Raw genomic sequence first — 25,855 nt, 5'->3', positions numbered from 1 at the left:
GTTGCTGCGCACGGGCTTTCTCTAGTTGCGGCAAGCGGGGCCTACTCTTCACTGCGATGCGCGGGCTTCTCATTGCGGTGGCTTCTTTTGTTGCGGAGCACGGGCTCTAGGCGCACGGGCTTCAGTAGTTGTGGCGTGCGGGCTTTAGAGCGCAGGCTCAGTAGTTGTGGCGCACAGGCTTAGTTGCTCTGCAGCATGTGGGATCTTCCTGGACCAGGGCTCAAACCCATGTCCCCTGCATTGGCAGGCGGATTCTTAACCACTGTGCCACCAGGGAAGTCCCTAGATAATTTTTAAAAATCAGTAAAATTGTTGATTAGGCTAAGAACATAGGAGAACTCCAGCATTATATATGCAGTGACACAAAAGCAAAACTTAATATTTCAACTAAATTATTGCCATAATCCACATTGCAGAATGTGTTAGTTCACTCTTTTGATATTCTGTAAATGCAAAATTCATTAAAAGTTTGGGTAGTCTAGGTAAACTTTTACTATTTACTTGCCTGCATAATATGTTGAATGAGAGCATTGTCACAATAGATTATCATCTATTTATTTTAACTAGTTTACTAATATCAGTGGAAGTAATTTAACATGTATACCTCCTATTCCAGGTTGCTTCCATAAGACAGCATCTTGCATCCATATATGAAAAAGAAGAAGATTGGAGAAATGCAGCCCAAGTGTTGGTGGGAATTCCTTTGGAAACAGGACAAAAGTATAGTAAATAGTGGATATAAAACATGTATAATTGTTCACTTCTTTTTTTTTTTACATTCTGGTACAGGAAACAGATAATGAACAATTTAATAAATAAATAAATAAGTAAAATTTGTACTATTTTAGAAGGTGATAAGTGCTATGGGGAAAAGGGGCAAAGTGCTATGGGGAAAAGGGGCAAAGTGGGGACAGGATGTATTATTAAATAGGGTGATTAGAGTGGTAGGGTAGTCCTGATATCACCTTTTCAAACACTTTCAGAGTAGCTATGAGCTGCCTGAGGGAAGAGTTATCAGTAGATCCTCTTAGAGAGGATGGCTAGTGCAAAGGCCCTAAGACTGGAACATGCTTGGAGTGTTGTTTTTTTTTTTTTTTTTTTGCTTGGAGTGTTTTAAGAAGAGCAGGGAGACCACCGTGGGTGGAGTGAGCAAAGGGGAGTGTGATAGAGGGTGAGGTCAGAGAGTATTGGGTACCAGATTACATGGGGTCTTGTAAGCCATTGTAAGGCCTTTGGCTTTTTTTCTAAGTAAAACAATGGGGAGCCATTGGAGGATTTTGTACAGAGGACTGACATGATCTGATCATGTTAGATCATTCTAACTACTGAGTTGAGAGTAAACTGTAGACATGTGATGATAGAAGTAGGGACATTAGTTAAGAGGCTTATGAGCTACTGAAGGTGAGTTGGAGATTGTGAGAAATGTTGGACCCTTGATGTGTTTTTAAGGTAAAGCTAAGGGTTCCTTGACAACTTGGACATGGAGTACAAGAAAAAGAGCCAAGTCTGAATAGCTGGAAAAATAAAGTTGCCATCTACTGAGTGGTAAAGGATAGGTTTTGAGGGAAGATCAAGAGTTCTGTTTTGGACATGTGATAACCAAGTGGAAATATCTAGTAGGGAGTTGAATATATTCGTCTGGAGTTTAGGAGAGAGGTCTGGACTAGAGATGTACATTTGGGAGTCATTGATATATAAATGGAACTTAAAGCCTTTAGATTGGACGAGATCTCCAAGGGAGGGCATATAGGTAGAGAAGAGCACTGAGTACTGAGCACTCTGACATTAAGAGGTCAGGGGCAGGAGGAAGATACAGCAAGTGAGGATTGTCCATTGAGGTAAGAGGAAAACCAGAAGAATGTGGAGTGTGATATCTCAGAAGCCAAATGAGGAAAATGTATCAAGAAGGAGCAAGGGATCAACATGGTGTTGATGGTCAAGTAAGATGAGGAGTTGAAGGTGAACCGTAAAAGGTAGTAACGTGGAGGTCATTGGTGACCTTGGCAAAAGCTGTTTTGCTGAAATGGTGAGAGTGAAAGCCTGATTGGAGCTGTTTAAAAGAGAATGGGAAGAGAAGAATTGGAGATGGTGAGCATGGGCAGCTCTTTGGGGAAGTTTTCATAAAACGGAGCAGAGAAGTAGGGTAGAAGATGACAGCGGAGGTTAGGCTGAGATTATTTTTTCTTTTATGATTCAGTGGAAAGCAAAAATTTGACATAGGGGAGTAGTGGAGAGGATTCTTGCAGGAGTAGACTAGAGGGGAAGGAATCCAGTGGAGGGATAGGCTTCAGATAGGAGCATGGACAGTTCATTTGTGGCAGAGTTTCTCAGCCTGGGCACTCTGGCATTTTAGATCGGATAATTCTTTGTCCTGGAGGCTGTCCTGTGTATTGCAGATGTTTAGCAGCATCAGTGGCCTCTACTCACTAGATGCCAGTGACACCACTATGCCTAGTTGTGACAATCAAAAATGTCTGTAGGGCTTCCCTGGTGGCACAGTGATTGAGAGTCCGCCTGCCGATGCAGGGGACACGGGTTCGTGCCCCGGTCCGGGAAGATCCCACATGCCGCGGAGTGGCTGGGCCCGTGAGCCATGGCCGCTGAACCTGTGAATCCGGAGCCTGTGCTCCGCAACGGGAGAGGCCACAACAGTGAGAGGCCCGCATACCGAAAAAAAAAAAAAAGTCTGTAAACACTGCAGATTGTTCCCTGGTGGGCAGAATAGTCCCAGTGATCTATGGTAACAGCCAGGAACACAGAGTATATGGGTGCAGATATTAGTAATGTGGTGATGGAGTTTGTGCAAGTACTCTTTTCTTTGATTGTTTCAATACTCTTAGTGAAGTTGGAATCAGAGTCATCAGCTGAAGTGTGGATGGGGGTGAGAGTTGTGAGGTTGAGGAGATATAAGAATATCAAAAAAAATTCTCTGGGAGAGTGAGACGGTGTACAGCATTAAGGCTCATTTAAAGGTCGTAGTCACTAAAATGAGATCAGTCAGATTGGTTGGGTGTTTTTCTTCATCAGAGTTCGGCTACATGGTTGCAGGAAAGGAGTAGATGAACTATTAGGTTTAACCAGCATTATGATTTCGCCCAACCAGTATGACAGCATGAGAGGGGCAAGGGAGACGAGCGCACGTGCAATTCAGTGATGGAAATGATTGACCATAGGAATTAAGCCAGGTAAGGAGGAAGTGAGGCCTTTAAGGGGAAAAATACAATAACTGTAGTAGGATCAGTGGTTTGGAGTCACAATGGGTTCAATGGATTGTTAGGTTTGAGATAGTAGAGAAAATGAGATGGAAAAACAATTAGAAAAGATTAAGATGACTCTTATCCAGTCAGTCTTACCTTTGATATGTATTTTAAAAAATATTTATAGTTCTTTATGAAACATTCCTCCAAAGTATATTGTATAGAAGGATGAAAGGTGTGAAACTCTTGGTTGTATTATTAAACACACTTCCTCTTTCAGTTGGCAAGTATAAAAATAACTGAATGACAAAAAATATTTTCAGTTACTTCTCTACTCTTTTACCAGGTGAATAAGGGATTCTCTTTTTGTCTTCATTAATATTTGTGATCATAAGTCAAACACTACTTCAGGCATCTTGCCTTTTGTGCATTTGTGAAATTGTTAGACAGTGATGCCCGTTGAAAAAGCAATCAGTGTATTAAAAAGCCTTCATTCATACGCAGATGTTGAATTTTGTTTTCTAAGGCCTCTTGTTAATTTGGGTTTTTGCTTGGATAGTTTGAAAAGGCTGGAGGCTTTCTTAATTGCTTTGGTCTTATTCTGTCTGGAACAGTTTCTCCCTAGCACAGAGCAAATGATTTATTTTCATTGGTAGTTGATGTAAATATAAAATAGATATTGTTCTTTGCAGTGGTGGTAATTATCATTTTGAGAGTACTATAACATTATCTGTGAGGATACCAAGAACTGAAAATTCAGTGGTTTTTCTAAACAAGTTAAAGTGATTTGGGTAAATTATTGACAGCCTGTTTCTTTAAAAAATGATTCACTCTGATTATGAAAGTAATGGACATAATAGATATCTTGGCATAAAATATGAAAATGCAAAAAATATGGTGCTATTTATAGCAGTTTATGTAAATATGAGTTGTGAATGGAAATAATATAATAAAAAATAATATATGACTTATGGAAAATTTTGAATTGATATAACATTTTTTTTTTTTTTTTTTCTGTACGTGGGCCTCTCACTGCCGTGGCCTCTCCCGCTGCGGAGCACAGGCTCCGGATGTGCAGGCCCAGTGGCCATGGCCCACGAGCCCAGCCGCTCCGCGGCATGCGGGATCCTCCCGGACCGGGGCACGAACCTGTGTCCCCTTTATCGGCAGGTGGACTCTCAACCACTGTGCCACCAGGGAAGCTCGATATAAAAATTTTTGCAGAATTAATTTCAAAGCTGGGCCAAGTCAGTTGTAAACTCTGTTCTTGCCAAATGGTGGCTCCACTTTTGCTGGTAAATAGAATTAATTTTTCTGTGAGGATTAATCTTGAATTATGTGAGTTTTGAATTATGTTAGGTCTTCAGTTATACATTTTTTGCATAAAATGTGACTATTTGGATAAAGAAGAAAAATGAAAACCACCTGTATTCTCAGAGATAATTGCTATTACTATCTTGATATGCATGTATAGAAATACATTTGGATGGTGTTTTATGTACTGTTTTATCCAATTTTTTCACTTAGCAAAAACTTATTACTATTATCAGAAGTAATTATTATAATAACTGTAGAGCATCTACCATCTTTATGTACCACAAGTTAATTGATTACCACAAATACGATTATGGGTGATTTCCATTTTTTTTTTATTACGGATATTTATGAATAACTTTACAAATGGATATTCTGTACATATATATGTATGTACAACCATGATTTTTTTTTAAGGATTTATTTTTTAGAGGTAAAATATAGTAGGTAAAGAGGATATGCATTTTTAAAGCATTCAAAGGATGTTTGGAGAGCATACTGCCAAATTGTTTTCCAGGATGGTTGTACATGTTCATAGTTCCCCTGGTAGTATATGATATGTCCCTGAACTGAGCTTTTTTTTTTTTTTTTAAGATCTTTGATTTGTGAGATTATCTGAGGATTAGAAGAAGCTAAAATAAAACATGAACAATGATAAAAATAATAAAAATTCAATAAATCTTATTCTGGAAATATGTTTTAGCTTGTCTACGTAATATACTGCAATAAAAGTATGATTCCCTTATATTAACAGAATATATATAAGGAAAAAATAATGTATTTCCTACCACTCCCAAAATTTTCTTGATGAAATATTTAGTCATTCTGTGTCTTTCTGTTATACCCTAGACAGTACAATGTAGATTATAAACTGGAGACATACCTGAAGATTGCTAGGCTATATCTGGAGGATGATGATCCAGTCCAGGCAGAGGCTTACATAAATCGGGCATCATTGCTTCAGAATGAATCAACCAATGAACAGTTACAGATACATTATAAGGTAACAGATGAGCTAATTTGGAAAATTAATTTTGTATTGGAGAATCCTTCAGTAATAAGGTGCTCCAGAATATCTGATAAATGCTGTTATATAATAGAAATTTTCTTTTGCTTTTTATTTTTAATTTTTCTCCCTAATTGAAACATTTTCCCTCTTATAGGTCTGCTATGCACGTGTTCTTGATTATAGAAGAAAATTCATTGAAGCTGCACAAAGGTACAACGAGCTCTCTTATAAGACAATAGTGCACGAAAGCGAAAGACTAGAGGCCTTAAAACATGCTCTGCACTGTACCATCTTAGCATCAGCAGGTAAATATGTCATTTATACTTTAATGAACAGTAAGTTATCTTTGCTTAATAATTTCAGGTTCATTACTATTTGAGGATTTAGCAAGGAGCTATTCTTTAAGAGGATGTCTTATTAATAAAATTATGATAAATTTAAACAGTTAAAAACAGCGCATTGCTAACTTAAGGCATTTTAAAATATGCATTTATCAGCCTATCAGGTATTAGGAGTAGTTAAGAGGTAATCTGAAGTTTAGTTCTCCTAAAATATCACTGAAAAAATGGATATTAAATTGAGAATTAGACAAAGGGAAATGAAAATTAAAATCTAGAAATGAGTGCTGTGATAATGTACTGCTTTGGGTTATTTTTTTTTTATATTCAAGCCTCAGTTTTAGACCTGGTGCTTATCTTTTTCTTCCATAAATATAAATAATAAACTATTCTGTATTCTTTTTTACTAAACTGTAACATGTAAATCATTCAACTTATAAAGCAGGAAAGGGCATTGAGAGGAAATGCTGATAATTCTAAGCCATGGCTTGCTTTTCTAAATCATTTTAGAATGTCTATTTTTTTTTTTTTTGTGGTACTCGGGCCTCTCACTGTTGTGGCCTCTCCCGTTGCGGAGAACAGGCTCCGGACGCGCAGGCTCAGCGGCCATGGCTCACGGGCCCAGCCGCTCCGCGGCATGTGGGATCTTCCCGGGCCGGGGCACGAACCCGTGTCCCCTGCATCGGTAGGCGGACTCTCAACCACTGCGCCACCAGGGAAGCCCAGAATGTCTATTTTTGAACTGTGTTTAGTTGAGAGCCTAATGACATGTTCAGACTACACATTTCATTCTCTTTGTAGCAGTCATCTTATTTATTTTATTTTTGTTACTGAAAAGGCAGTACATAAAATGGACTGCTTTGTACTCTGAAGAACTATTACTGATTCTTTTATTTCCTTCAATATAAAAGTGTGTATCCTCTTTTTTATACACAAATGATAGCATGATAAATACACTTTTACAACTTTCTTTTTTTATGTGGATATTCATCACAGTGGTCTTTATATGTCATTACATAAAGCTCATTCTTTTTGATTTTCTGTTGTTTGGCTTTATCATAATTAGTCAATTATAAACAATGCTGTAGTGATTATACACATATGTGAATATATGTATAGGTTAAATTCTTGAATCTAAGGGTACATACATTTAAAATTTTGATAGAAATTATAAGTTGCCCTTTAATGTTAGACCTTCTAAACAACAATATCTTTGTGAACCTGATTACTCACGCACACATTACCAAATTTTTTTGTCCTTGCTAACCTGGTAGAAGAAAAATAGTATTTCATTCTAGTTTTAATTTGCATTTCATTTATCATGAATACTCTTGGACATCTTTTCATGTGTTTAAAAAAGTCGTTGAAAAACCCAATCTTTGGAGTGAATTATCTGTTTATGTCCATTAGCCATTTTTTTTGTTTTTATCTTTTTTTTAATAAAAGCTCTTCATGTATATAAGAAATTAACAGTTTTTTTCTCCCAATTTATTGTCCCCTTTTTAGCTGTGTTTATGAAATTTTTGCCATGCAGAAACTTTAAATTTTTATATAGTTAAATATTTTTTAATCTTTTGTGGTTTCTGGGTTTTGTTGACTTGCTTAGAAAGGTCTTCTCTATTGTGAAATTACATATTTTAAATTCCTTCATGTTTTCTTCCAGTACTTTAAGTTTTCACATCCTCTGGTCTCAGGACCCCCTTAGACTCTGAATAATTGAGAACCCTAGAGAGCTTTTGTTTATGTAGGGTATATCTGTTGATTATTGAATTAGAAATTGAAGTGAGAAATTTTAAAATATTTATTAATTCATTTAAAAGTAACAATAATAGATCTCTTAGGTATAAACATAAATGACATTTTAATTAATTTTATTTGTTTTTTGGTTGCACCACACGGCTTGTAGGATCTTAGTTCTCCGACCAGGGATCCAGCCCATGCCCTGGGCAGTGGGAGCACAGAGCCCTAACCACTGGACTGCCGGGGAATTCCCGACATTTTTATAAAATAGCTGTTTTTTCTAAAACAAAAAAAGTTAGAGAATTGGAATTGTTTTACTTTTGACTTTACAAGTCTTTTCATTGTCTAGCTTAATAGACAGAAATTGAATTCTTAAATGTACTTCTGTGCTTAGCCTGTTTTGATATGTTTTGGTGGGAGTATATGAAGAAAACCCAGCCTCACACAGATATGTAGTTGGAAAAAGGAGGCATGTTTAGTGACTTTTTCAGATAATCGTGGGTATTCATCTTTGATACTATAACTTGACAAGTAGTGTAGTTTCTTATGGGTTAATTGGAATGTGGCATCTGAAACCATATCAGTGAACGTTTTGCACTCTATAATGTTAAAATCTTGGTCTGTCTTCAACGTTGATGGATCTTTTACGCATGTAAGATTTTGTACCATCATGTATTGGTTGTTTGGAAAATGTTGGTTTGCTGATTTATGCAGAGCTTCCAAATATTGATGTACTTTATTATACAATATCCAATATCCAATGTATTACCACTGATCTCATCAGAAAAACCTTTAAGTATTGGAAGGTTGTCAGCCTCATAGTGGCAGATAGAAGTTTTCAGAAATTTTAATTTTTTTCTTTAAAACTCAAATTTTATCAAGGGCAGCAAATGCTGTTGATTGGTGTTAACAGGCTCACTTTGTTCATTTTTAAGAAAATGTCTGCCAAATACCTAAGTCTGGAAACCATAATTTGTCAGTTGTTATTTTAAGTGAATGTGTTCCATGAAAAAGAGACTAGTTCAGCTTGCACTGTTTCCTTGGGACAACCATTATACTTTGGTTTATAGCAAAAGTGCTGTAAGTACATTTCGCATTTCATCACACAAAATATTAAAAAGGTATGTTCTCAAGTGTCAAGATTTAATGAAAATAATTTTTTACTGCTGCTAGGACATTCTTAAGTGAAACTATCTCTTTTGACTGTTGAGTGTGTGGCATAATATAGTTTGTTGCCAGTACCACTGCCTTGATTTGTGCTATGGTGCCAGTAGTCTTTGCCACCATTGCTTTTGCACTAGCAGTGCAAATGTCAACTCAATGAAGAAGGCACAGGATGTCTTTGTTATTCTAAATTTAGTGTCAACCACTGATCCCTTGAAAAGGTCATGGGGACCGCCTTTGAGAATCGCTGCTTCAGGGTTTCATTTTTTACCTTCATGCTTTCAGGAGATGATCTCTAACCCTTGCCCCCCAAGAGTAATCACTAGTATAGATTAGTTTCACCTACTTAAATTTACCTATAAATCCTAATCCAGTTGGAATTATTTTAGTGTAAGAAATGAGATAGGAAATTAACGTTTGTTTGTTTGTTTTTCTAAATGGCTAGTTATTTGACCTGGCATTCTTTATTGAATAATCCATCTTTTTTTTCCCTGTTGATTTGAAGCACACTGTAGTAGATTTCTGGACATAGTATTCTGTTCCGTTAATTAGCCTATTTATGAATATACTTGTACTATGCTCTTCAAATTATTATAGCTTTATAGTGTTTTATTATCTTGCAGATCTACTTCCCCTTCATTACTCTTTTTCTAAACTTTCCTGGCTTTTTGTCATATTTGCCTTCTCTCTCACTCTCTCTCATGCGCACACACACATATTTTTTGATGTATCATTTTAAAGTAAGTTGTAGGCCATCATGACACTCCCTCTTTATATATCATCATGTATCTCTGTAGAACAGGAACATTTTTCTACATAACTGCAATACCATCATCATCCCTAAAAAAATTAACAGTGATTCCACTGTAAAATTTAGCAGCTGGTCCATGTTATCACTGCCCCAGTTAGCTCAAGAATATCTTTTATACCTGCCTTTTTCCCCTTGAACAAGGAGCAACTTCATGTGTGGCATTTGGTGATTATGGCTCTTTAGTCTTTAGACTCTTTTAGTCTAGAGTAGTTTCCTTATTTTTCCTGCCAACTTTATTGTGATATAGTTGACATACAACACTGTATAGTTGCCTCACTTAAAAAAAGAAAAAATACTGACTTTGAAGTTGTTAGGTAAAATGTCCTTCATCCTAGATTTTTTGATACATATATTGTTTTTTTATTCCTTAATCCCCTATATTTCCTGTAAAATGGAAGTTAGCCAGAGGTGAAATTAGATTCAGGTTATTTTTTTTCTAGCAAGAATACCTTATAATGATGCTGTGTACTTGCTGTTGAATCACATCAGAGAGCACAAACTGTCAGGTTGGTCCCACTGTTAGTGATGCTGAGTTTGTTCATTTGATTAAGGTAGAAATTCCATTGTAAAGGTACATTGTCCTCTGTGTATTTTGTAAATAATTCATGGGGTGCTGCTTTGACACTACAAAAATCCTGTTCCCCAAATTCCTTTCACATATTCCTTTCCATAATTTAATATCTATTAATAATCCTTGCCTGGATCACTCGTTATATGTGTAATATAAAATAAAAATGAAAAATGTTGATTTACTAATTCTTTTCTTCTGTATTTATTAGATAGTATTCTTCAGGAGCTTTCCTTTTTTCTCCTTTTTTGTTTTTTCCAAATATCACTGTGGATTTTTTTTCTTAGCTTATTTTTCTGTGTGTATAATATACACACAGAAAACTGTACATATCAGAAGTGTACAATTTGATGAATTGTCACAAATGAATACCATCACGTAATCAACATCCAGAACAAGAAACAAAATATTACCAGCACCCTGAAATATTCTGTCCTGCTTTCTCCTAACCACTGGCCCCAACTCCTATCCCCCAAGAGCAATTGTTAATATATATTAGTTTTGCCCGCTTCTTGTATTTATATAAATGAAATCATATAGTATATATGCTCTTGTCTTGCCTCTTTTGCTCAGCTTTATGAAATTTATCCACATTGTTACATTCAGTTTCTTCATTTTCATTGTTATGTGGTATCCCATTATGTGAATATACCACAATTTGTTTATCCTATTGCCTTCTTATTAGCTATTAGTAATAGGACTGCTGTGAACATTCTTGTATATTTGACTCTGTTTTTTATTTATTCAGTGTGTCACAATAAATTATAGTTGTTATTCTTTTTGATGCTCAACTTGTCCCAAATATGACCAAATTATGTCTTTTTGACACAGCCCCATTAGTCTTTGAGTACTTGCCTGAAATGTATCAATAGCATAAAAAGATGCTTCAGGCTCCTTTTGTATTTTCCCTGTTTCAGACATGAAATCAGCTATTTTTTGAGGATCTCTAGTTCCTTTTAATGAGGATAGTGAGATCAGGTTACTAGATATGCTCATTGATGCTGGGTATCGTTGTCATTAGGCTCTTTCAGTATATAGAGCTAAAAATAAATTTAAAAAGAAAAAGTTTGTTCATATTATTTCCATTAGTTCAGTTTTTAATGTCATCAGTTGTCATGTATTTTTTCACCATTTAAAGGTCCTTGAAGGTATAAATTGAAACTATGAAAATCAAGTTTCCCATCTGAGAAATGTTTGTTCATCTTTTATAAATTTTTTATTATTAGGGGAAGAATGCATGTTCATTGTAGAAGTACAGATAAGCAAGAAGAAGAAAATAACAACTATAACTGGAACCACGTGTAACATTTTGGCATATAGTTGGCTCTCTATATCCAGGGGTTCCTCATCCGCAGATTCAACCAACTGTGGATTGAAAATATTTTGGGAAAAAAAATTCTAGGAAGTTCCAAAAGGAAAACTTGAATTTGCCACGTGCCAGCAACGATTTACATAGCATTTACATAGATAGATCATCTCTAGGTATTATACATAACCTAGAGATGATCTAAAGTATAGGGGAGGATGTATGAAGGTAATGCAAAAGCAATATCACTTTACATAAGTGACTTTTGCACCTGCAGATTTTGGTATTTATTGGGGGGGTGGTCTTGGAACCAGTCCCCATTGGATACTGAGGGAATGATTGTATATCATAGTCTTCACAAATGAATATACAGTTAATCCTCATTATTCACAGATTCCACATTAGTGACTTTGCCTACTTCCTAAAATTTATCACCCCCAAATCAGTACTCAAAGCACGATGCTTTCACAGTCATTTGCAGACATGTGCAGAGCAGCAAAAAATTTGAGTCTCCCTGTTTATGTTTCTAGCTGGGATCGAACAAGGCAATGCTCTACCTTGTTTCAGCTCTCATACTATAAACAAGTGTCCTTTTTGTGGTCTGTTTAATACCACATTCTCCACATTTTCATGCATTTTGTTGGTGGTTTTGCTGTCTAAAATGGCCCCTAGCATAGTGCTGAAGTACTATCTTGTGTACTTAAGTGTGGGAAGTCTGTGATGTGCCTTTTGGAGAAACTACGTGTGTTAAGTTAGGTAAGCTTAATTCAGGCATGAGTTATAGTGTAAGCCATGAATTCAATGTTACTGAATCAACAATATGTATTGAATGTGGTGCCTTTAAACAGAAATACACAAAACAAGGTTACATATTGACCAGCTGACAAAAATGTTGTGACCAGAGGCTCATGGAACCTAACCCCATATATCCCCTAGGAGCAGGAGTTGAGTATTCACTAATAGTGTTGGCAGCAAATTTATAGAACATAACTACCAGAAATAACGAGAATCAGCCTGCATATTTTAGTAGGCAAAAATGGGGTCATAAAAAAGATTGCTTTTCATTGAAAAAACAGATTGTGAGAATATGTGATGCTCATTTGTTCCCCTTAGGACAGCAGCGTTCTCGGATGCTTGCTACTCTTTTTAAGGATGAAAGGTGCCAGCAACTTGCTGCTTATGGAATCCTCGAGAAAATGTACCTAGATAGGATCATCAGAGGAAATCAACTTCAAGAATTTGCTGCCATGCTGATGCCTCACCAGAAAGCAACTACAGCTGATGGTAATGATTACTTCTTATAAGTATGTGGTAGTAAATATTGAGGTCACACTAGTAGAACATATGTTAAATTTGAAGCATCTTGATATCTTTCTGTAATATTTTTATGTAACACTTGATAAAAGAAGTATTGACTGAAGATGAATATTATACACAGATATGAGTTTGAAGTATAAGAGTAGCTCTATTGGAAAGCATTTCATGGAATAAAGCATTTTTTGGAAACTGTAAGAGCAGAAGAATTATAGGCTAGGCTTATAGCGCCTGGTTTTTTAAAGACTCAAACCATTTGATAAGTACCTTAATTAATCTTAAACATCAATTTGTAACAGAGCATAATTATCCAGTCCTATTTTAGACAGAGCAAAATTTGGCACAATAGCTTGCCCAAGGTTACTGAGGGGAAAGTGTTTCCAATAAGAATAGAACTTGGTGTCATGTTTCCTAGGTATTTGCTTAAGTCAGACTGCCTTTGCTGGGAAAGAATCTTGTAATAGATGCTTGTTCATAACATCAATTATTTTATGTATGTTTATCTACAGAGGTTTTAAAGTAGCTTATAACAGTAACACACATGATAATAAAAATATAGATGTAGGCCACCAGAAACATGGAAAAGGTCAAGACAAATGTGCAGAGCTGTCAGACTCATTGCCTTGGATTCACTGTCATCCCATATTGAAGAGAATCTAGCTGTAAAGAATTATTTATGTAAGATTTGGCTGAAAGGTATATACCTCACCAGTCTTACTGCCCTGAGTTACAGATTATTGAAGCAATTATATTGACCTATAGAATTTCTTTTATTTAATTGTACTTTAAGAAACAAATCAATTGATTATTATCTTTCTGTCTAAAGGAGATATTTATTCTATAGGATATTCTTTATGCAGATCCTCAGAAAAATTCCTTTTCAGTCTTAGGATTAGTTGTGATTCTCCGGAGCAATTGATTTTTATCTTATCTAAACACTGTGAGTTGATAAACTGGTTGGTTTTCTTAATTTTTAAAAAAAATGTATTTATTTATTTTTATTTTCTGCTGCATTGTGTCTTCGTTGCTGCGCGCGGGCTTCCCCTAGTTGCAGTGAGCGGGGGCTACTCTTCGTTGTGGTTTGTGAGCTTCTCATTGTGGTGGCTTCTCTTGTTGCGGAGCATGGGCTCTAGGCACACGGGCTTCAGTAGTTGTGACATGTGGGCTCAGTAGTTGTGGCTTGTGGACTCTAGAGCACAGGCTCAGTAGTTGTGGCTCACAGGCTCTAGAGCACAGGCTCAGTAGTTGTGGCACACGGGCTTAGTTGCTCCATGGCATGTGGGATCTTCCTGGACCAGGGCTCCAACCGTGTCCCCTGCATTGGCAGGCGGATTCTTAACCACTGTGCCGCCAGGGAATTCCCGGCTTTCTTAATTTGATGGGCTGCTAGAAAGTTTAAAAAATTAAACTGTAGCCCACCTGTAATGTGTGTGTTTTGATTGTTGTTATTCTTTTTCTTTTTAACTTTAAAATTTTCTTGTCTTCTGTGTATTCTGAGCAGCTTTAAATAAATTCTTTTGCAAGAAGATGTCTGACAAACAAAAGCTAGATAAATAAGAAAGAGTTTCTAGAATTGATGTAGTTGAGCTTCACATTTGACTTTGAGCATTCTGGCCATGAAAAAAAAAAAGATAACATCAGATAATTCTTTTCTCAAATGAGGGCTATTCACTAGGATCTTGGAGAATGCAAATGATTTTCAAATTTCTCATAGGAGACTATGTATCAATATATAGGACAGGCATTTTGTCTTCTTCCTCTTCCATTTTAGACTTTATTGCCTTCCTTATTTATCTTTCTTGGACATCTTTGTTTATTGTCATTACAACCCTAGACTAGCAATCTTGAGACATAGTTTTGTTGTTGTTATTACAATTCAGTGGTTTCAGTATATTCTCAGAGTTTTACAATGTAACTACTCGTCTACTTTCTGCTCTAGAGATTTGCCTGTTCTGGACATTTCATATAAATGGAATCATACAATATATGATCTTTTGTGACTGGCTTCTTTCACTTAACGTGATGTTTTCAAGGTTCATCCATGTTGTAGTGTGCATCAGTACATTCACTTTTATTGCCAAATAACATTCTGTTAACCACATTTTATTTCTTCATCAGTTAGTGGACATTTAGGTTATTTTCACTGTTTGGCTATTAATAATACTGCTGTGAACATTTATGTAAAAGTTTTTGTGTGGACATAAGCTTTTAATTCTCTTGGATGTATATCTAGGAGTGGAAGTACTGGGTCATATGGTAACTCTATATTTAGTCTTTCGAGGAGCTGCCAGACTGTTTTCCAAAGTGGCTGCACCATTTTACATTCCTGCCAGCTGTGTGTGAGGGTTCCATTTTCTCCATATTTTCTCCCACACTTGTTATATTATCTGTCTTTTTGATTTAGTCATCCTAGTGGGTATGAAATGTGGTATCTTATTGTGGTTTTGATTTGTATTTCCCTGGGGGCTAATGGTGTTAAGCACCTTTTCATATGCTTATTGACCACTTTTAAATTGGGTTATTTATGCTTTTATTATTGAATTGTAAGAATTCTTTATACATTCTAGATCTTATTATCAGATAAATGATTGGCAAATATTTTCTCCCATTCTGTGTGTTGTTTCTTCACTTTGTTGATGGTATCTTTTGAAACACAAAAGTTATTAATTTTGATGAAGTCCAATTTATGTTTTTTCTTTTGTGGCTTGTGTTTACAGTGTTGTATCTAAGAAACCATTGCCTAATCCAAGGTTATGAAAAGTTGTTCTATTTTCTTCTGTAAATTTTATAATTGTAGCTCTTACATTTAGGTCTTTGATTCATTTTGAGTTAATTTTTGTATATGGTGTAAAGTAGGCGTCCAACTTTATTATTTTGCATGTGAATATTCAGTTGTCCCAGCACCATTTGTTGGAAAGACTCTTATTTCCCCACTGAATTGCCTTGGCATCTTTGTTGACAATCAGTTGACTGTAAATGTGAGTTTATTTCTGGACTGTAAATTCTGTTCCATTATTCTGTATGCCTGTCCTCATGCCAGTACCACACTGTCTTGGTTGCTGTATCTTTGTAGTAAGTTTTCTTTTTTTTGATTTTTAAGTTTTGGCTGCGTTGGGTCTTCGTTGCTGCACGCGGGCTTTCTCTTGTTGCGGTGAGCAGGGGCTACTCTTCATTGTGGTGCGCGGGCTTCTCATTGTGGTGGCTTCTCTTGTTGCAGAGCATGGGCTCTAGGTGCACAGGCTTCAGAGTTGCAGCACGCAGGCTTCAGTAATTGTGGCATGTGGGCTCAGTAGTTGTGGCTTGCAGGCTCTAGAGCGCAGGCTCAGTAGTTGTGGCACACGGGCTTAGTTGCTCTGCGGCAGGTGGGATCTTCCTGGCCCAGGGATCGAACCCACGTCCTCTGCATTGGCAGGCAGATTCTTAACCACTGTGCCACCAGAGAAGTCCCTTGTAGTAAGTTTTGAAATCAGAAAATTTGAGTCTTCCAACTTTGTTCTTTTTCAAAATTGTTTTGGCTTCTGTGGGTCCTTTGAATTTCCATACGGATTTTAAGATCAGCTTGTCAGTTTCTGCAAAGAAGCCAGTTGGGATTGCACTGAATTTGTAGATCAATTTGGGGAGTACTGCCATCTTAGCAATATTAAGTCTTCCATATTTTCCTGTTTATTTAGGTCTTTATATTGGAAAGTTGCTAAAAAAGTAGATCTTAAAAGTTGTCACAAGAAAAAAAATTATAACTGTGTGAGGTGATGATGTTAATTAAACTTATAGTGGTAATCAATTCACAATATATACATATATCAACTCACTATGTTGTACACCTTAAATGAATACAATGTTATATGTCAATTATATCTCAATAAAACTGGAAAGGAAAAAAAAAGAAGTGGGTGAGCCACACCTTCAGGATGGGGCCTGAGGTCCATAACTTTGTCAGGCCCTGTATTATCTTACTTAAGGGAGGATCCTATGCCTGATATCTCATGAAGGGATCCTGCCTTCCAAACATTTCTCACGTTTGCCTCAGAGTAAAGTGCTTGTGAAGTGCCCAGGGGAATAGAGATATTTCCATTGAGCAGTATTTTTTGACTTATCAGGCTTACAAACAGCATGATTGTTTGCATGATTGTTTTGCTGCTGCTTGCTAATAAAAGTATGTGCTTATAGCAAGAAAAGAAAAGTTAGTGAAGTTGGTAGCTAGTCCGAGGAAGCAAAACCCCAAACCCAGAGGATTAAATCTGTTCAGCTAGTTAATAAATACTTGCCAATCATTTTCTAAATGTTATTTGTATTTAACTGCATGTTATTCAAAATGTATTAAGGGATTTTGGTTACTTTTAAAATTTTGATAAGAATAAAGGCAATGATTATGAGTTAGTACATGCCTAGAAAATTTTTAACAAGATGCATCTTTTAAGAGTGTAAAACTAGTTTCAAAATTATAACATTCTTATTTATATTTAAGGTTCTAGCATCTTGGACAGAGCTGTTATTGAACACAATTTATTGTCTGCAAGCAAATTATATAATAATATTACCTTTGAGGAACTTGGAGCCCTTTTAGAGATTCCTGCAGCTAAGGTATTTTCTTATTTCCAATACATAAAAGGAAGTTAAGAGACTAAATTATTGACATAAAGAGAAAATAAAATATATACAGTTGGACCTCCATATCTGCGGATACAAAACTTGTGGATATTTTGGAGGAATATTTTGGAGGGCCAACTGTATTCATTGTACTACTACATTTTATATAAGGGTCTTGAGCATCCGTGGATTTTGGTATTCATGGGGGCTACTGGAACCAATCCCCCATGGATACCAAGAGACGACTGTAATTGATAAATATTGGCAGTTGCAACAAAAATATACATTAAAAGCCTAAGGTAAATGGCAATAAATTATTTGAATGTCAAAATAGTACTGTAATGGAATTGTCTTTGATTTGGTTTTTTTTTTTAAGTTGTATTTTATGGTAAAGTGACCTAGAATGGAAATCTTAAAGGGGTTCCAGGTTATGATACCCATTTTGTAAGAATATCTTTGTTTAGTATCTGTTTAAATCCACTTCATAGTGGTTTCTGATTTTTAACTAACATTTGATCTATGCTTAGTTCTTTTTTCTGCCCTAGATTGACTCAAAGTTTAAAAAGTTCATCTCTTTGAGAGAATGACTATGGTAATACTCTAGGCTATTCTATTGTAACTTCTGTGCTTGATTTAACTTAAGAAGTTGACTGAGTTATTAGGGAGTTAATTTTATTCTTAGTCATGGTAACGTTTGGTTGGCTATGTATAAATTCCCAAAAAGTACCGGTCGTATGTAGAGGGTATTTCACATAACATCTATAAAACATTCTCTTAATTTTAAGTAACAGTAAAAGCAAGCAATCAACCTTACTTTTACCTAACTTGTAGAACTTTTTTTTTTAACATCTTTATTGGAGTATAATTGCTTTATATTGTTGTGTTAGATTCTGCTGTATAACAAAGTGAATCAGCTATATGTATACATATATCCCTATATCTCCTCCCTCTTGCGTCTCCCTCCCACCCTCACTATCCCACCCCTCTAGGTGGTCACAAAGCACCGAGCTGAACTCCCTGTGCTATGCGGCTGCTTCCCACTAGCTATCTATTTTACATTTGGTAGTGTATATATGTACATGCCACTCTCTCACTTTGTCCCAGCTTACCCTTCCCCCTCCCTGTGTCCTCAAGTCCATTCTCTACGTCTGCGTCATTATTCCTGTCCTGCCCCTAGGTTCTTCAGAACAATTTTTTTTTAGATTCCATATATATGTGTTAGCATACGGTATTTGTTTTTCTCTTTCTGACTTACTTCACTCTGTATGACAGGCTCCAAGTCCATCCACCTCACTACAAAACTTGTAGAGCTTAGAGTCATGTAGCTATGGTCACATCCCCTTTTATCTGTTACTGAAATTTAAATTTAGTATTTTCTAATACAATTCCTTTACGTGTACACATTCAACACACAGTAAAGGACGTGGAACAATTTCGGAACCAAGGCTTCAGTTACCATTAAATGGTGCTTTCTTCTTAGGCTTTGACGTATGATCCCTTGCTGAGACTAAGGGAAGTGAATATATTTTTAACAATAAATGCTAGTCACAGTCTGTTCAAGAGTGATTTAGGGTTGATTGTGAAGATGGTCAGAGTTACTAAAATGACTGTCACAACCAGTTTACTAAACAGACAGTAAACATGAAGTATTTCTTTAGAAATTAGGTAGAGGACTTTTTGCTCCCCTTTAATGGTCTTTTAAATCCTTTCGTTTCCCTTTTAAATTTGAACATTATTCCTCCTTTCAATATTTTCTTCAAAAATATTACTGTCTTAGAGAGTTTTGGGGGTGATAAATACTGTGAAAATTGAAATGAAATAAAATAAGAAAAGCTAGGGATTTTTTTGAGATGTGGATCCCAGTGAGAGGAAAAATTGTTAGTTTGATTTTGAGCAGAGAGAAAAGTTGGTTAGAAGGCTAGATTCTTGCTTAAAATCTTACAACAAGAAAAACAGATCCCAATTAACTTAAAATAATGGATTGTACCCAGAAAGAATTGGGGGGATATAACAGGCAGATTTACAGGATTTATTCTTGTAATGAATGGCAGATGAACACATACGTAAAGCTTAGTGATGGGTAGCTAAACCAAGAGCTTTCAGTTCTCTTGGTGAGAATATGTGAATAACTAGAAATGATAATTAAAGTGTCTAAGAATTTATTGTTTTTTTTGAACAGGCAGAAAAGATAGCATCGCAAATGATAACAGAAGGACGTATGAATGGATTTATTGATCAGATTGATGGAATAGTTCATTTTGAAAGTAAGAAGTTTTGCTTGTTTATATCATAATGAAATGGCAGTGAAGTGTTGTATATTTGTGATTAAAACATGTTGAGCAATTTCCTTTGACCCAGAATCTTACTACTGGAATGAGCTTATTTCCCAAAGAAATAATTTAAAATAATTTTTATGAACTTATATTCATGAATCTAATTAATGCAGCATTTTCTATGCCGTGGAAAAATTTGAAACTGGAATTGTTATATTAGTTCACTCATTTACTCACCAAACATTTATTGACCACATACCGTGTATTGGGCATGTAGAAATGACAGTTGAATTTCCTGTTCAGCAGCTCACTAAACTGATGAAGACAGACAGGTAAGTAGATCTCTTGTCTTTCTCATTGTCTAATACCTCCTCAGCCCTTCTTCCCACCTCATTTATGCCCTGGACCTTACCCAGAACCATTCCACTTGTACAGTTTTAATTTGAAGTATCCCACTCTGACCATGACCTTTTCCCAGCCTTTCTAGTGGTCTTTCTCAGGTACTTCTACCTCACCTCTTCCTTGACTGCGTTGGAGCCTCTGGTCTATTGGCTTTCACTTTCTTTCAGTCAGCTCAGCCCTTTTTTAACCTTTACTGTTCTTCCTATCCAGCTTAGATTTCATGATTCATCGTGAATCATGAAATCAGGATTTCAATCATTTTCATGATTCAGTTACTTCTTTTACAGATGCCCCAGAACACTTGCCTGCGAACTTTTTGTTCCTGCTGTCCAGCAAAACTTCACCTTGAATGAACCCATTCTCCATCTTTTCCATGCCTGTACTTGAGTAACTAACTAACGTTGCTGGAGAAGAGTCAGAGCACCAGACAGATTGATACCACTGCAAAATTCAAGGTCCTGAATTCTCTACGCTGCCTGGGATTCTTGATACTTTTCTCTAGTCCACTTTTTCCCTACTCTGCAATGACTATTTCAAATTTCATTTTCCTAAACCTCTGACTTTTCTCCTTCTTCACTCTCTGTTCAATATAGATCTAATTCTGTCTTTTTCTTCTTTCGTGTTATATGGGAGATGGTTTCCATCTCTCTCTCCAGTTCTTCCTCTTGTACTTTGGATCCCTTCTCTGAACTCTGCCACTCCCTGCTCCAAAAGAAATCTTTTTTAGGAACCTGAGCTTAGCAATTATTTTGTCTATTTTCATCCTTTTTTTCTCTGTTGGCTTCTTTTTATCAATATTTAAACATGGTCAGGTCTCTTCCATTTTAACAAAAATCCTTTTATCTTTCAGGCTTCATCCTGACTTTTCCACATATTGAATAGGGTTGATCACTCACTCCTTTTTGAGTGCCCCCGCCCCTTCTTGACTTCTGTCATCTCCTTCACCCTGTTCTCCTGTTTTTCCTCCTATTTCTCCAGGTATTCTTCCCAGTTGTTTTTGTAGATTCTATAGTGCTTTAAATTTAAATATTGGGGTTGCTTGGGACATACTCCTTGGCCTTTTCCTCCTCACTCTACTGTTACCCTAGGTAATCTCACCTATTACCATTGATTCAGTTACCATCTCTATGCAGACAGCGCTTAGATTTCTAGTGTAAATCTCCCTTCTGAGTCCCAGGTTCAGCGGCTCTAATTGATTAATAGGTGTTTCCCACCTGATTGCTTCGTGGGCTTCTCAGAATGAATATACCCAGAACTGAATTCACTATCTCCTCCACTGCCTGCCTCCCAAAACAGCCAGCCAGCCAGAAACTACACTGTTCACTTTCTCCAGCATTCCTTATCCTTGACCCCTTCTCTTCTTCACTGCCCAGAATCCTTCGAATTTTACCTTGTAGTGTATCTGGAATCCATGTACTTTTCTTCATTTCTTACTGTCACCAGCCTGTTCTGAACCCCTGAAACCCCTTCTGGGCTTAAGAAATAGCCTTTTAGCTTTTTTTCTCACATCTACAATAGCTCCTTTCTAGTCCAGTTGCCTTAGTAGAGCCAGAGGGATTGTGATCTTTTAAAAATGCGAACAAACAGAAAAAAGAAATAAAAACCAAATTATTAAATGTTACTCTCTTCCTTGACATGCTGATGAATGGCTTCCCCATTGCTTGTAGAGTAAGATTCTACAAAGTCTCCAAAAGGTCCTGCGTGATCCTTTATGGTTTTCTCTTTCCAATCCAGCTCACAGGACTTTTTGTTTTTTTCCAGCATTGTAAATTCTTTACCACTTGAAACATTCCAAAATAGTCATCCCTCTCCACAAGCAGCCTCTCCAGCCATCTTCTGTTTGTCCCCATGTCTTAGTTTGAACAATGTTAATCAATAATGATTTTCCTGACTTCCCAGGTTAGGTATGGCTTTAAGTTATACATTCTTGTCACCCTGAATTTCTGAATTTGTCTAAATGTCTGTTTCTGTTAACCAAGCTCAGCTTCCTAGTGATAGATATTAAGTGTCTCTTGTTCTCCATGGTATATCCAGCATCTTTTCCAGTGCCCTGCACGTCGTAAGTGGGAAATAAATAATTATTGAATGAGCAAACACAGTGTATGATGAAGAGTATAGCAGAGGCGTCACAAAGTAAACACAATTTAAATTAACGTATACCAACTTGATAGAATATGGGATATTTTACTTTCTAATTTTCTTAGATGTAAAAACTACAACGGTAAATCTGCTCATAATAAGAAGTAAAACATTACAAGGATGAATAAAGGAAGAGTCCGTAATGTCTTTCTACTTTCACCTGCATTCTTCTGATCCCAGCTGCCTGGCATAACTAATGTCAGCCTAAAGTCTCGTGTGCCTTTCTACATGCTTATATAGATAAGTAAAAACATGTAGAGATTTTTTAAAGTGGCATTATACTTTAAAGTACATAGTGTTCTATGAAGTGTTTTTTGTTTTTTGTTTGTTTGTTTGTTTGGGGGTTTTTTTGGCCACACTGCTTGGCATGTGGAACTTCCCCAACCAGGGATCTAGCCCATGCCCCCTGCAGTGGAAGCTCAGAGTCTTAGCCACTGGACCACCAGGGAAGTCCCAAAGTGGTTTTGTTTTTTTTTAAGTTAATGTACCATGAATATATTTGCAAGTCACTAGATATAAATCTAATTTATTTGTTTTAATAGCTACATAATATTTCATGGAGTTCAACTATTCACCTGTTGATGGACATTCAGGTGGTTTCCTTGTGCGTATCTTTATATACTGGGACACTTAGTTCTATAGAACAGAGTCTCAGAAGTTGCATACTTTGCATCAGAGGATATACATATTTTGATTCTTAATAGCTACTGCCAGTTTGCTTTCCAGAAAGGTGTAGCCATTTACACTTCCACCAATACGAGAGAATGAATCTTTAAGAGCTGGATATTCTTCTTCTTTTTATCTTTTGCCAGTTGTTGAGGGGAAAATACTATGTTATTGTTTTATTGTGCATTTCCTTGGCACTAGTGAAGTTTAATATCTTTCCATGTATTGGCCATTAGTATTTCCTTTTCTGTGAATTCATGTTAGTTTTTCTTGTCTATTTCCTTCATTCCCCCTCCACACCTTTCCTATCTGTGTTACAGATATTTTTCTTTTACCGTCAGTTGTGTTTCTGTAACGCAATGCATGCCATAAACACATTTAAAAGCTCTTTTGCAGCCAAATATGTCCATTTTGAATTTTATGGCTTTTGTGTTTTCTGTATTGATTAGGAAAGTCTCCCTCCCACCTAGAGGGGTGGGATAGGGAGGGTGGGAGGGAGACGCAAGAGGGAGGGGATATGGGGATATATGTATATGTATAGCTGATTCACTTTGTTATAAAGCAGAAACTAACACACCATTGTAAAGCAATTATACTCCAATAAAGATGTTAAAAGAAAAAGAAAGTCTCCCTCATTTTGGGATAAAATTAATATTTTCCTAAAATTTCTTCTAATATTTTATTTATTGTTTTATATTTAGAAATTTAATCTGTATGCAGTTCATTTTTGTGTATAATTTTAAGGCATGGTCTGGTTGGTTTTTTTTTTAAGATGGATTGCCAATTATGCAAATATCTTTTATTAAATAAAACATCCTTTCTGATCTTTGGCGTATATTAGGTTCCACATATATGTTCAGATCTATTTCTGTACTCTATTTGATTCCATTGATCTGTAACAATATTAGGTAATAAATTTATAGTAAATTTTACTGTTAATAAAGGAATACCTATTCCTCCACTACTATTTTTTAATTGAGTTGAAATTCACATAACATGAAATTAATCATTTAAAAGTGAAAAATTCAGTAACATTTAGTATGTTTACAGTGTTATGCAACCACCATCTCTACCTAGTTCCAGAACATTTTCATCTTCCCAAAAGGAAATCCCATGCCCCTTAAGCAATTACTCCTCATACCTCTCTCCCCAACCCCTGGCAACCAATTTCTATTCTGTCTCTATGGATTTACCTGTTCTGGATATTTGATATGAATGAAACCATACAATATGTGACCTTTTAGCTTCTTTCAGTGATCGTAGTGTTTTCAAGTTTCACTTTCCCCAGTCGGTGGCAGTGTCTTACGAAGCAGTAGACATTGGTGAGGGAACAGGTGGCCTCAGTGAAGTTGTCTGTCTGACTGCTGCAGTTGAGGTGGTTTGGTTTTATTTTGTGTTTTTTGTTTTGTTTTGTTTATACTTTGTGCCAGTGATTGGGGTACTTTTCTTAACTATTTCTTAATTAGCTTAATTTCATTAACTAAGATGTTTGGAGTAAACTTTTAAAAATCAATGTTACTGTATTTATCTTCTAACCCAACATTCACTGTGGTTGCAAAGGAGTAATTTCAACTTTGTACATTATTCCTTTTTTCTTTAGCACGAGAAGCCCTGCCAACATGGGACAAACAGATCCAATCGCTTTGTTTCCAAGTGAATAACCTTTTGGAGAAAATCAGTCAGACAGCACCAGAATGGACAGCACAAGCCATGGAAGCCCAGATGGCTCAGTGAATCCTTGCAGACCTTCTGTGCACATTACATCTTTTTCCATGTTGTACAGATTAATTTCACTCTCTCTCAAAAGCATTTGCATCATGACCTTACATATTTCAATCCCTTTTATGCTGGATTCAATTTAAAGAAGACATTATTAGAGCAGGAAGTACAAGCATTTAAAAATATGTAGTTCCCATTTATTCAGGGTCTCTGTATCAGGCTAACTCAGATGTTTTGAAAGCTTTTTCTTTAAACAGAGTAAGTGAAGTATCTGTGGCTAAAAAGTTTGGGATTTGTGATAACTTTGTAGTTATATGAAACTTAAGTGCTTTGTGCCTCTCCACATGTGGTTATCTAATAAATGGAGAAGTGAGCCAAATAAAAGTAGTACTTTGTTTTTAATTAGTGAACAGTGTTTTGTTCCTTTTTCCTTTCAATTAAGCAGACAATTATTTATACCATATGCAAGAAATGCAAAGATAAGCCAAAAAGCCTGTTCTCTAGGCATTCACAGAGTCACAGAGCTAAGAGTCAATATATGAAATACTTGTAGTTGTACCAAGTACTAGAGTACATAGGCAGGAGCTTTTCACTTAGCAGAGAGAGATCAGGGAAGACTCCTCAGGATTATTTCAGCCTTGCTTTATAGTGAAAATAGGGAAGAACTTTTAAAAAAGAGTTTGGGAGCAGTGGTTGAGAGTCCATCTGCCGATGCAGGGGATGCAGGTTCGTGCCCCAGTCTGGGAGGATCCCACATGCCGTGAAGAGGCTGGGCCCGTGAGCCATGGCCGCTGAGCCTGCGCGTCTGGAGCCTGTGCTCCGCAATGGGAGAGGCCACAGCCGTGAGAGGCCCACGTACCGCAAAAAAATAAATAAATAAAAATAATAAAAAATAAAAGAGTTTTTAGGCAATTACCAGTTTCAGCTCTAGCATATAAGGAGCTGAAGTCATCACTCCATCCTCACAGCAAGACACATCCCACAACATGCAAGGACAGATGGATAATGTAAGCAGACAGATTGAAATTTCAGAACTATAAAATTTTAAAAAATATAGTTGATATGCTATGAGAGGATGGAGAAAATGGAATCATAAGAAAAAGGCTGAACAGGCAGAAAAATCAATGCCTTTTATTAGATCTGAAGGAGAATTGAGGTCATAGGGCAAACCACCACTCCCAAACTGGAGAAACAGCCAGATAGAATCACATTAGAGATCAGCTTACCAGGAGCAGACCTGCTTGGGCCAGTAACTGATATGAACAGCGAAATGGTAACTTTGACAAGTTACTGGATGCTAATTGGCTT

At 36.4% G+C, this 25,855-nt stretch overlaps 1 protein-coding gene across 2 annotated transcripts in view; it reads left to right on the top strand.

Annotated features, from left to right (window-relative positions):
• Positions 1–24,952, top strand: part of COPS4 (COP9 signalosome subunit 4) — a 37,258-nt gene extending 12,306 nt beyond the window's left edge. Inside the window, exons 4-10 of one of the 2 annotated variants that reach the window (XM_029235629.1) lie at positions 617–720; positions 5,361–5,514; positions 5,675–5,825; positions 12,561–12,731; positions 17,227–17,342; positions 19,528–19,612; positions 24,429–24,952. In XM_029235629.1, coding sequence (XP_029091462.1) covers positions 617–720; positions 5,361–5,514; positions 5,675–5,825; positions 12,561–12,731; positions 17,227–17,342; positions 19,528–19,612; positions 24,429–24,562 — 915 coding nt within the window. In that variant the 3' untranslated portion in view covers positions 24,563–24,952. The remainder of the gene's footprint in view (positions 1–616; positions 721–5,360; positions 5,515–5,674; positions 5,826–12,560; positions 12,732–17,226; positions 17,343–19,527; positions 19,613–24,428) is intronic. The other variant, XM_029235630.1, reaches the window with a different exon arrangement.
• The last annotated feature ends 903 nt before the right edge of the window (positions 24,953–25,855 follow it).

This window comes from Monodon monoceros, unplaced genomic scaffold, assembly GCF_005190385.1.
Source record: "Monodon monoceros isolate NGI ecotype Baffin Bay Population unplaced genomic scaffold, NGI_Narwhal_1 Super_Scaffold_20, whole genome shotgun sequence".
In the NCBI taxonomy this organism is placed as follows: Eukaryota; Metazoa; Chordata; class Mammalia; order Artiodactyla; family Monodontidae; genus Monodon; species Monodon monoceros.
Note: the sequence above shows the minus strand (reverse complement) of the source record. Positions and strands in the feature narration are given on the sequence as shown.